Source organism: Rhinatrema bivittatum, chromosome 4 (genome assembly GCF_901001135.1).
Source record: "Rhinatrema bivittatum chromosome 4, aRhiBiv1.1, whole genome shotgun sequence".
Taxonomy (NCBI): domain Eukaryota; kingdom Metazoa; phylum Chordata; class Amphibia; order Gymnophiona; family Rhinatrematidae; genus Rhinatrema; species Rhinatrema bivittatum.
Window position 1 is genome coordinate 264264868 of NC_042618.1, and position 12562 is coordinate 264277429.

At 45.3% G+C, this 12562-nt stretch overlaps 1 protein-coding gene across 3 annotated transcripts in view; it reads left to right on the forward strand.

The window, feature by feature from the left end:
* Positions 1-12562, forward strand: part of ARFGAP3 (ADP ribosylation factor GTPase activating protein 3) — a 752488-nt gene that overhangs the window by 578763 nt on the left and 161163 nt on the right. For all 3 annotated transcript variants that reach the window (XM_029600104.1, XM_029600102.1, XM_029600105.1), the window contains one exon: positions 6922-7062. In XM_029600104.1, the coding sequence (XP_029455964.1) occupies positions 6922-7062 (141 nt within the window). The remainder of the gene's footprint in view (positions 1-6921; positions 7063-12562) is intronic.

Here is a 12562-nt window from a genome sequence, read left to right on the forward strand (position 1 = left end):
TTTGATTCCGAAAAGGCCTTTGATCGGGTTTCCTGGAAATACATGTTTTTTGCCTTACGTGCTTTGGGATTTCAAGGAGCCTTTCTGAAATATATTGCTCTTCTTTACCACAACCCGATCTCCAGAATTGTAGCAAATGGCCTGGTGTCCAAGAATGTACCTATTTGTAGAAGGGTTCGACAAGGTTGTCCCCTCTCTCCCCTACTGTACATATTAGCCATTGATCCTCTTCTCCGGAAGATCGACGCGAGCCCTAGGATCACGGGCTTTGGGGGGCCAGCGCATACATTCAAGGTTGCAGCTTTCGCTGATGACATCTTAATTTTCATTTTGAATCCAGAATTTTCTCTTCCTGAAGTGCTACGATTGCAAGAGCTTTTCGGCACCTTTGCTGGCCTAAAAATCAACCATGAAAAATCCGAAGCCGTTGACGTGATAGGCACGATCCGACATACCTGGCCCGGCGCCTTTCCTTTACGCTGGGTCGAAACTACACTCAAATATCTGGGGATCCGGATTCCAACTGACATTGTTGAGATTTACAGTGCCAATATAACACCTTTATTAGCCCAAACCTCTAAAACACTCGAACGGTGGCAAACTTTACCGCTGTCACTAAAAGGGAGGATACAGCTTTTTAAAATGATACTCCTGCCCAAATGGCTGTACATACTCCAGATGGTACCTCTATGGATCACCAAGAAAGATCTGCAAGGCATCAACAGAGCCATCCGCATCTTCCTTTGGAAAGCGAAAAAACCACGTATATCGATGGAAACACTGTACAAACCTGTAGAGGACGGAGGATTAGGGTGCCCAAACCTCCTCTGGTATAATATGGCGTGTAATTTACGCTTAGTTCGGGACATGCTTTTGTCTACCTCCACCTATGTCCCTTGTCAAATGCTAGCTGCTTGGTATCACATTGCAGGCCTAAATCCTTTCCTACAACTGGACACTGGCCAACTACCGAAGGACTTAAAACACAACCCTCTGTTGCAGACTGGTCGGAGAGTGTGGGGTCAACTTCTTAAATACTTTGCAATTCCTTCCCGTTTAACACCCCTTCTCTCAATAGCTCACAATCCAGACTTTACACCTGGGGCACAGGCCTCCCATTTCCAGGGCTGGCATCGGCAGGGGTTGCGGTATATCCATCAACTTTTTTCTGATACCTCTTCACAACTCAAGACCTTTCCCACACTGCAGAGCCAATATGGACTTTCGTCTGAACATCATTTTGCTCATCTTCAAATTCAACATTACATCACAAGTCGACGAGATTGCTTTTCGATTTCTCCATCCTTTCTCAAGCTTCGAGAGCTCTTCCCGGATTACCCTACCCAGAAATTGAATATTACGTGGTATTATAAAGCTCTGGCGAAGCTGGGAACCTCGGACCCAATACAACAGCTCTTTGGCAAATGGGGACAATGGCCATCCTTCAATCTATCCTTTAAACAGTTCCATTCCCTTTTTGAGATCACCAGGCATATCAGTGATAATGTGCTCTTGCAGGAAACGCATTATAAATTCCTTTGGCAATTCTTCTCTCCATCGTTGGCCCATAAGTTCCATATTGCTCCCACGGACACCTGCCCCAAATGCCGGACACATGTGGGCACCTATGTTCATTGTTTTTGGGAATGTCCGGTCATACTCACCTTCTGGACGGACCTCGCTAACCTGTGCTCTCGGATCCTGGGACACACGATACCGGTAGAACCGAACTTCTGGCTTTTTGGATCTCATGCTTCCCTAAATTGGCTCGCCTCCTCTCCCACAACATTATACCTACATAGGGCGGGACTTCTGGGTAAGAAACAGATCCTCTTGCACTGGCTATCAGATCAACCACCCACTGTGGACGCATGGTTCTCTAGATTGATTTCTTTGTGCAGTCTAGAATATGCCACAGCTAGGAATACCTCTTTCAAGAAATTTAAAATTATCCAGGACATATGGGAACCCGTATTCAAGTATTTACAACCCACCATTCACTCTGGTTTGTAGACCTAGACGAGCCCTCCAAACATCTCACAAATTCTGTGCCAAAACAGAACAATTTTCTGTAGACTACCTGATTTTTTTTTTTTTTTGCATTGGCATTTGCTCCCACACAGGCGATGATTGAGGGACCACATCGAATGCTCCTTGGGGCGCATGGACTGTCTCCTCAGCAGGCATAGAGGGGGGGAGGGGGGTAGGGAGGTAGTGGGGGACGAAGGGATTAAGGGAGGGTAGGGGAAGGAACCGATTTATTAGTAATAGTCATGGACTTAATTTGCTTTATAATAATTGTCTGCTACTCTGCCTGTTTCCATTTATGTACACCACCTATTTAGTATACACACCTGGGAGGTTATCAGGTTTGGTACTCACACCTTTGGAACCAAGGACTGCTGTTCTGGCATTTGTAGTTGTCTGATTTTCATTCCGCATTCATTGTGCTGGTTGTATATGACTGTTACGTCTTCTTTTTACTTTTGTAAGCATCTCTATGTTTAAAACTTTAATAAACATATATTTCAAAAAAAAAAAAAAAGGAGGTTAGGACTTTTCAGCTTGGAGAAGAGACGGCTGAGGGGGGGATATGAAAGAGGTGTTTAAAATCATGAGAGGTCTAGAACGGGTAGATTTGAATCGTTTTTTTACTCTTTTGGATAATAGAAAGACTAGGGGGCACTCCATGAAGTTAGCATGTGGCACATTTAAAACTAATCGGAGAAAGTTCTTTTTTACTCAACGCACAATTAAACTCTGGAATTTGTTGCCAGAGGATGTGGTTAGTGCAGTTAGTATAGCTGTGTTTAAAAAAAGATTGGATAAGTTCTTGGAGGAGAAGTCCATTACTTGCTATTAATTAGTTGACTTAGATAATAACCAATGGTAACATGGAATAGACTTAGTTTTTGGGTACTTGCCAGGTTCTTATGGCCTGGATTGGCCACTGTTGGAAACAGGATGCTGGGCTTGATGGACCCTTGGTCTGACCCAGTATGGCATGTTCTTATGGGTATAACATGATGCAAGCAAGGGAGCTGTGAGGCTAGTAATGGGGGAGGGGGAGGTAACCCATGGTAACAGCAGCACTTTGAAATGCTGTCTTGCCATTGGTTACCCAGGGGTAATGGTTTCAGACGCCTTTTTCCTAGGTGCCTTAGTCAGTGCCAGGCAGTGAGGCAAAGGGCAGACTAGCTTTCCCTCCCACCCTCCCTTTAAAGATGATTGTACGGAGGGAGACGGACGTGCTGGAGTTGTCGCAGTGGAAGCAGAAACCCGAGCCCTAAGTTATAAGTTTTGTATTGGATTGTAAAGGAAATTGGGGGGAGGGGGGGAGAATCTCGTGTAGTTTGGGGCTGCTACACTGGATGGCCGAAGAGCAAGGGGGGGGGGCCGATGCTCTCGCCACAAGCTTACCCTCGCTGGAACTGAGGCGGGGTAAGTAAGAGGGGGGCGACGAGATGGCTTACCATTGGGACGAGGTGGTAAGCGAAGGATGAAGATGGAAGGGGGAGGGAGAAGGTGTTGGGATTTTTTTGGCTTATTGTATTAACTGGTTAAGGGCTCGGGTTAAGTTATTGTAATAAACTGCGGCCTAATGTTTAAGCCATACATGAATTTGTCGTTTGTACAGAGGATGGGGGAGATGCCAGCGAGCTTAAGTCTTGCAACTTATGTTAGTAGAAATTACCTCCCATCACTTTTCTACTAAACTAAAGCATCAGTCTACTTTGTGTACCCTCTAATCACCAGTACTGTCCAGAAAGTCCTTCTGAACGAGGCAAGGTTGATTCTCATGGCACCAGCCTGAATATGGGAAGTGTAGTTTCCATATCTCATCTAAGCTATTGTGCTGGTTACTTTCTTCCCAAGGCCAAATATTGCACAAAGGAGAAAGGGCTTTTTGCTCCTTGGACTGTAAGAGAGTCCAGGTATATTTAAGAAGGATTCAACCTCATCAACTTGCATCTTCATTCTTTGTATCTTTTCATCCTAATAGTTTGGGAATAGCAGTGGTCTAATGAACACTATCTAGTTGGCTAGCGGACTGTATCGTGCACTATGTGCTGGCTGGCCTACAGATTACGGATGCTGTCAAGTCTCATCACATGAGATCCAGGGTGACTTACATTGACTTATCTCAGGAGCTCTTCTATATTGAAGACATTTGCAAAACTATTTGATCGTCTGTGCACAACTTCCCCTCCCAACTGTTCTTAAGTGACAGTAGTTTTGGACAAACAGTTCTGTTTCAGATTTAGACCAAGAGAGTAGGATCTGCAGTGACTAAGTGGGCTTGATACCGTCCAATAACTCTGACTGGGCTTGGTATTACTTTCCAGTAACTCTAGGAGCTCACTCTAATTACACAGTTTGGTTTCAGTATTTACTGATCAAATAAAGTACATGGCAAATAAGCAAATAATCACTGATTGGTTGATTGCACATATAAGCAATAAAAGTGAGAAATCCAATAAAATACAATAAAAGTGAGAAATGATAATACGATAAAAGTGAGAAATCACATCTCTTCAAGCAAGACGTCCAGAAGTGGCAGAGCCGGCTAAATTCTTGGGTTTAGTAAGGCAAGTTTACATTGTCTATTATATTGAAACATAGAAACATAGAAATGATGTTTCTATGTTTCAATATAATAGACAATGTAAACATGCCTTACTAAACCCAAGAATTTAGCCGGCTCTGCCACTTCTGGACGTCTTGCTTGAAGAGATGTGATTTCTCACTTTTATGCCCAGCCCCTCCCTCAGCCTGAGCATGACTTTAGGTTCACAAGATCGAGAACTTTTTTTATTATTCCTGTAAATATTAGCAAATGGCTGCAGGGTTGGGTTCCAGTCAGTGACATTTTTGTTTCTCTATCCCCCCTCCTTCTCCTGATCGCAACTTTCAGGTTGCTGTAAACATTTAGAAAATAGGCCTTATGTATGTAAGGGTAAGAGTGGTAACCTCTCTCTTATCCCTGCAAACAGAAATAAGGGGATCTTGTGATTTTAAGGTCAGTGGTCAGTCCTGCTAATGTCCACAGGTGCTACTACTACCCTATTTTATATAAATTGATCAGGCTGAGACCAATTCCATAATGCCCATTCAACCAGCAGTCTATTCCTCACCTGGTTGGTCTGCAGTGCAGCCCTCAGCTTGGAACTCCCCATGCATAATGGCTAATTCATACCTGCTTGTCGACAGAAAAAGTACGTTTCCTTACCTGTAAACAGGGTCACCATAGACAGCTGGACGAATTAATCATTCTTCATATATACTCACCTCCATGGAGAGTAACTACCTCACTGAAGAGAGACTCATGAGGCAGCTCATGTACACGAGAATGCCCATGCATGCTCAGTAAAAATTTACTTAACTTTTGAGAGATGGGTCTGTCAGCACCATTGGATGACATCACCCACGTGTAATGGCTAATTCATTCTGCTGTTTATAAGTAAATAAACTTGCTTTATGCTATGGTTTATTTTATTTACAGTTTTTTATATATTTAAAATTTTTTAATAAAATTGTGTGCATTCATCCATTTCAATGATCATGACAAACCAGTCAATATTGTTAGATGGCATTCTGCCTGTTAGTGTGTAACATATGAACTTAACTTTTTACTTTTAAATCATCTCGAGACGGGTAAAAAGGTATTTTTAGAAGCATAAAGCACTTACCTTACAGTATATGGAGTTTCATAATACAAATATTAAGTAGTAAAACCCATCTTGTATGGATTAAAAAATGTAAAATAAAACTTTTTGATGATTGTTTGATTTTTTTTTTAAGCAGCTTGCCTGAAATTCCCTTGAATCTCAGAGAACAGTTTTTCTGAAAAGTATCATAAATTACATCATGTAAAATAGTATTTGCTTGTTTCATGCTATGGGTTTTGTGTCATTTGAACTAAAATGAACTATTTACATCTAGTATATGTACTAGCTGGATGATGTGACATTGTTTCAAACATGGCATTTCCAGCAGTTTAGGGATACTGAAAGGAAGCAATTTTAAGAATTTCAGCAGTAACTTCAGAAGTAAAATTACAATCAGGCCGATTCAGTAATCTGCGCAGGAGAGCCGATGCTTCGAGGCGAGTGCCCGCTCTCCCAATGCGCGCCCATGCCACTCTCTTGGGTGCGCGATTCAGTATGCAAATGAGGGCCCACGCTAATAAGGAGGTGCTAGGGACACTAGCGCATCCCTATCGCCTCCTTATTGGCGGAAGCGGCGACTGTCAGTGGGTTTGACAGCCGACAATTTTTCCGGCGTCGGTTGTCGAACCTGCTGACAGCCACGGGTTCGGAACACGGACGCAGGCAAAATTGAGCGTCAGTTTTCCAACCTGCGGGCAGATTTTTTTATTTTTTTTAATTTTTGGGGTCTCCGACTTTCTTCTGCTTTTCTGTAGACTTTCCTGCTTTTTCCTGCTTTTCTGTAGACTTTCCTGTTGCCGGCTGAAATTAACTCCTGCCTTTGGCAGGAGTTAATTTGGCAGGAGTTAATTTCTGAGAGTAAAATGTGCGTCTTGGCTGCACATTTTATTTTCTATATCGAGCGCGCTATTAGTTTCGTGGGGGTTGGACGCGTGTTTTCCACGCACTATTACCCCATACTGTATAAGGGGTAATAATAGCACGTCAAAAACGCGCGTCCATACGGAGGCTAACTGTGCGCTCGGCCTGAGCGCACCGTACTGAATCGGCCTGAATGTTTGGTTAGCACAGATGTGTGCATTGTGAACTTTTCAGCTGCTTTTCTATACTTATATGGTCCTTCTAAAAAGCACTATATATGTTGGAGAAAATAACTTATTCAGGACCTTTTTTTCTGCTTAGCTGTTCATATTTGTTAAAAGGATGCAATTATATGATATGAATTAAGAACTATATTTTGTTTCTCTTTAAGGTATATTGAGGATATTGGTGACTCTGGGAGGAGTTCTTTCTCCAAATGGGATGACAGTTCGGATAACTTCTGGAAGAGGGAAAGTAATTTGAAAGATACTGATGTTTTTTTGACTTCAAAAATGTCAAAATCTGAAGACAGGTATAAAGATTTAATTCATTCAGTACTATGATCTCAATTTATAAAAAGTAGGGTTCCATCAAAAATATCTGAGGGCTAGCCTGGTGGCTCAGTGTGCAAGGTCCCGAATTCGGTCCTTGAATTAAGTCTAGTCTTATCTTTACACTATTATATCCCAAGATTTTTGCCCAAAAGGTTTACCCAAAGCAGGTTACAAAGTTGATAATTCATAAATTCAGATACATATACTGCAGTTCATATAGAGTCAATAAAAAGGATCTTCCACTCCTCAGTGGGGAGGGGAATAGAAGCAATGGGGGGAAACTAGTCATTGGTAATTGCAGTAGCCCGATGAAGGGCCTTTGATTGCAGAGTTCCAGAATGAGCCCTGGTACATGACCTTTGGTCCAGGACCATTGCTGCAGTGTCCAGACTAAATAATGTTAATGGGATGGGGATGGAGGAATATAAATAAGGGAAAAATCCCAGAAGTTGTGAATGAAGGCTCATTGTGCCAGATCCCAGCCCTTGATCTGAGAGAGTTGGAAGTATAAAGTACTAGTAGGAAATTTATGGGTCAAAAAAAAATTGATCTTTGAAATAATCAGCATATAACAAGATGGGAGCAGTAAGCATTAAAATTCTATATATTGGGTTTTTTGTCATGTTGAAAATGAAATGTTTCCACATTATTAGCATACTGATCCTTTGTGTACTTCCAACAATCAGGCTGATACAATAAGAGTGTGGGAAAATGGGCGCTCAGTTTAAATGAGGGATCACGCTAAAAAGGAGGCGCTAGGGATAATAGCATGTCCCTAGTGCTTCCTTATTATGTTCATTAGTGATCATTATGATCACTATTATGATCATTAGTTCTTTGAGCTCTTGCATTACTCATGTTTTTGCCCAGCAACACAGTTTTCTGTTAACTGTATATCCCAAGTTACACTACCCCTTTTTTAGCCATTCCCTATATTTATTCACGTTATTTTGACGAGTTATTGTTGTCTATGTAATATTTATTTATGTTCTTATGTGCAGAAACTCTGTTTATTGTAACGCCTTAACCGTGTCAGTTTTGTTCTATGGAAACCAACCTGATTTGATACTTGTATTGAGAAGGTCGGCATATAAAAATCCTAAATAAATAAATAAATAAATATTAGCGGAAACCCAGGAGAGGTGGCTGTCAGGTTCAGGAAACCCATGGGCTAGGAAAATGTATGCCAGTAAAATTGAGCATTCGTTTTCCTAACCTGACCAGCTGGCACATCTTTTTAAATTATTATTTTTTATTATTTTTGTAAATTATTTAATTTATTTATTTTTTAGCATTTTTGCTAGGATATTAAGTCGGAGGGTGTACAGAAAAGCAATATTTTCTGCTTTTCTGTACACTTTTTCAGGCAGGCATTAATTTCTGAGTGCAAAATGTGTGGATTGGCCGCACATTTTTTTTTCAGTATCCTGGGTTCATAACTAATAGCCTCATCAACATGTGATGAGTGCTATTAGTTTCCGGCGGGATGTTGAACTCGCGTTTTCAGTTTGACTGCTTGTTTAGCAGTGCCTTATGTTTTGATATCTCTGTCGACAAATAGGGCTGAACTACCTATCATGTGAGGTAATGTCATCCAACAGTGCAGAACAGACAACTTTCTCTGAGCTCAGCAGAGCTTTTGCTATATTGAGCATGTGTGTGAGTTACCATGGGATCGCTGCCGCCTCAGACCTCCCTTTCCTTTCAGGCCTCCCTTTATTTTTTCACAAGAAGCCAGTCATCAGTAGTTTAAAGGACTGTCTGTGGACATAAGCAGCTGTTTACAAACACCACATCTGTTACAAAAGTCGGAGTATATACCATGACTCTGCCAATTATTATTGTAGCCGCATGTCTCCCAGAACACCAGAAGGTGAGCCTACAAAATGGCAGAGCTCCAGAGACCAAGTTCCTCTTCATTAGTGAGCAGTGAGTTGAAGAAGAACTCCTCTTCTAAGGCCCCCCCCCCACCACTACCACCAAGCTGGCAAAACATGGGAGTCAAGGGGGAAAAAGGAAGCGTAAAGCATTGGACCTTTCAAAGGCTTTGACCAGTAAATGGCATAGATTTGCTCGGTGCCATAGATGCAGGACCCTGATGCAAAAGCTGGAGATGAGGTCATTCTCTCTTCAGCAAAGTATCAGAGCCTGGTGCTGTCGGCGCCACTGAAGCACAAAGGCCCAGTGCTATGGAGCATCAGGGCCATTGCCATCAGTGCTTAGAGGAATCGGGGCCATTCCTTGCTTTTCCAGATGTAGGAAACATATGATGGCAGAAAAAGACAGTTTGGTCCATCCAGTCTAACCATCCGTCCAATTAATTTAGCATTATAATTCTCATCCCTTCTTTAGAGATCACCCCTGTATTTATCCCTTACTTTCTTGAATTCAGATAGTTTTTGTCTCTTACCACTTCCACTGGGAGGCTGTTCCATGCACCCACCACCCTCTCTGTAAAAATAAATAAAATAAAATATTTCCTAAGATTATTCCTGCATCTATACCCTTTTACCCTCATTGCATGACCCCTCATTCTGGAGCCTCATCTCTGTTACTAAAAAGAAAAAAAAAACTCACCTTTTCCTAGCGTCTAGCAGATGGACTCATAGCGAATGGGTATAGTGTGCTCGTGCTAGCAGTTGGAGAAGGATCTGACGTCAGCACGTAGTACATATACCCCTGCAGGACATAAGAACATAAGAACATAAGAAAATGCCATACTGGGTCAGACCAAGGGTCCATCAAGCCCAGCATCCTGTTTCCAACAGTGGCCAATCCAGGCCATAAGAACCTGGCAAGTACCCAAAAAAGGAAGTGCAGACGCTCAGTAATTTCCGTCTCCAAAGCAGTTTGGAGCTACCTCACGCTCGCTGAGCGTTCTTCCAAATTCTAACGATTAAATTCATAGAAGGATCCTACCTGAAGACGAGCCCCGCACTTCTGCGGTGTTACCCTCGCGTCCCTCCCCCAGTTGAGTTTCCCGAGGTGATTTCCGTGGTCCCTCGGAGGTGAGAACCTCGGTCCGGTGGCCGAATCGCGGCAGGGACCTAGCCCCCGAGTGAGAAGGGCTCGGGCGCGGCATAGAGGCAGCCTCGGTCCCGATCCGTTCGCAGTGAGGACTTGGCCCCCGAGCGAGACGAGTTCGGGTGCGGCATAGAGGCAGCGGGTGCACTTCCTCGAGCGCGGCGGTGACGGTAATCACCCTCTCCCCCCGCAGCCGGAGACCGCCCGGGTCGCAACCGGGAAGCGCCGAAGATCAGGTAAGGCGTACATCTTTACTTTTGCTGGTCTCCAAAGAGCGAGGATTAGCGGGGTCGGCCTACGTGGAAGCACGCCATTTTGCCTGCCTGCTCACCGTTGCCATCTGCCCTGGTTCGCCGCCTCGACCTAGTGTCCAGACTAAGCGCACAGGCAACGGGCGCGTATGTTAGGCGCCCGAAAGTAATTGGACGCACATTGATAGGCGCACGTTGTTAGGCGCACATTAATTGGCGCACATCTTTTGCGTATATTACAAGGCGCATGCTTTCGGCTGGGAGCGCACCGGCGCATAGAGATAACAGACGCGATGGAGCGTATGAGAGCCCATGCGTCCACAGAGCTGGCACCTCCAGAATCAGGCATAAGAGCTCTAGGCCTCTGCTCAGCATACCACCTCAGAGCCACACAGAGCGAGGAGGCAGACTCCCTATGTGCCCAATGTGAGGAGGCCCTGGGAGTTCCAGGCCAGGGCCGGTCCCAGCCCAGATTAATTGCCAGTTCCTCAGGGAACACCCCGGACCTAGCAGGCCGAGATGAGCAGCCGGGGAACCCTACAGACCTGGTGCCCCTAAGGCTAGAACCTGCTTCGCTCTCCTGGGTGGAATTATTCAAGGGGATTCACGCCTTTGTCAAAATGCAGTCTGATCCCCGAACGGACCCATACGTACCGGATGACCCTGCCCCTGGACCCTCTAGACCTAAGCACGGCCACCCGCCACCCGGAAGCCCCACTTATGGGGATTCAGATTGCTCTGAGGAAGAAGGCGAGCTCCCCGAGCAGGGAGAACTTCCCTCGGGGATAAAGCCGTATTGAACCATGAGACACTTCTTTCTTAAGGAGGATCTCCCAGACCTGGTCTCTCAATGCCTGTCGGAGCTGGCTATCCCGGGCCAAGGCACCCCAGGGGAACCTAGAATAAACCCCCTGCTAGAGGGCCTTCGTCAAACGGCTCACCATTTTCCCCTCCTTCAAGCAGCACAGCAGCTAATTGATCTGGAGTGGAATGCTCCAGAGGCCTCAATCAAAGGGGGTCGGGCCTTGTCTAGCATGTACCCCCTGGACCCGGCAACCAAGGAGCTGCTGGCGTGCCCCAAGGTAGACGCCATAGTTTGCGCAATTGTGAAGCGCACCACCATTCCAGTGGAGGGAGGGGCGGCCCTCAAGGATGCACATGACCGGCGCCTGGACGCCATTCTGAAACAAGCCTTCGAGGTGGCAGCCATGTCCCTACGAATCACCACCTGCTGCACCGTGGTGACATGTTCCTGTTCATCACAAGCCAGGAACAACACCCCGGGAGAAGAAATGGAATCAGCTCTCTCGTTCCTCACTGACGCTGCCTCCGACTTAGTTCGTACGGCAGCCAAGGGAGTGTTATCCTCAGTGGCAGCCAGGAGACAGCTCTGGCTACGAAATTGGTCGGCCGACTCCTCCTCCAAGACGCGCCTTACAAGAATGCCCTTTAAGGGATCCCTCCTGTTCGGCAGCGACTTCGAGAAACTGGCTAACAAATGGGTAGCCTCTCCATTGCCCCGTCTACCAGAAGACAAGTCAAGGAGGAACCAGTGCCCTTTTCCTAGGCCATCCAGAGGTAGAAGCTCTCAACGCTTCAACCCCTACAGGACTAGCTACCAAGCACCTCATTCTCAGACCAGGAACCAGTCCTTTCAGACCAGGCACAACAAGAGGGGAGCCGACTTGGGTTCAGGTCCCGGCCGCACCTCACAATGAGAATCAGCCGACCCGTCTGGGGGAAGAAGCCATAGAGGGCAGGCTAACCCTATTCTACTGCAGATGGGTCGAGATTACTTCGGACCAGTGGGTCCTCGCCATCATCCGAGAAGCGTATTACCTGGATTTTCTTCATCCCCCTCCGGACAAGTTTGTGGAATCTTCTTGTCCACCCCTCAAGAGGGCGGCACTGGAAGCTACCTTGTGGAGGCTCCTGTCCCTAAAAGCCATAATCCCAGTGCCTGCATAGGAGATAAATTCTGGGCATTACTCCATTTATTTCATCGTACCCAAGAAGGGGGAGGCACCTTCAGACCAGTCCTGGACCTCAAGTCAGTCAACCAGCACTTAAGGGTCCCAGGATTTCGCATGGAAACTCTGCGGTCAGTCCGAAGTGCAATACAGCCAGGGGAGTATCTCACATCCCTGGATCTGTCAGAGGCCTACTTGCATATCCCAATCCATCGGAATCACCAGCGGTACTT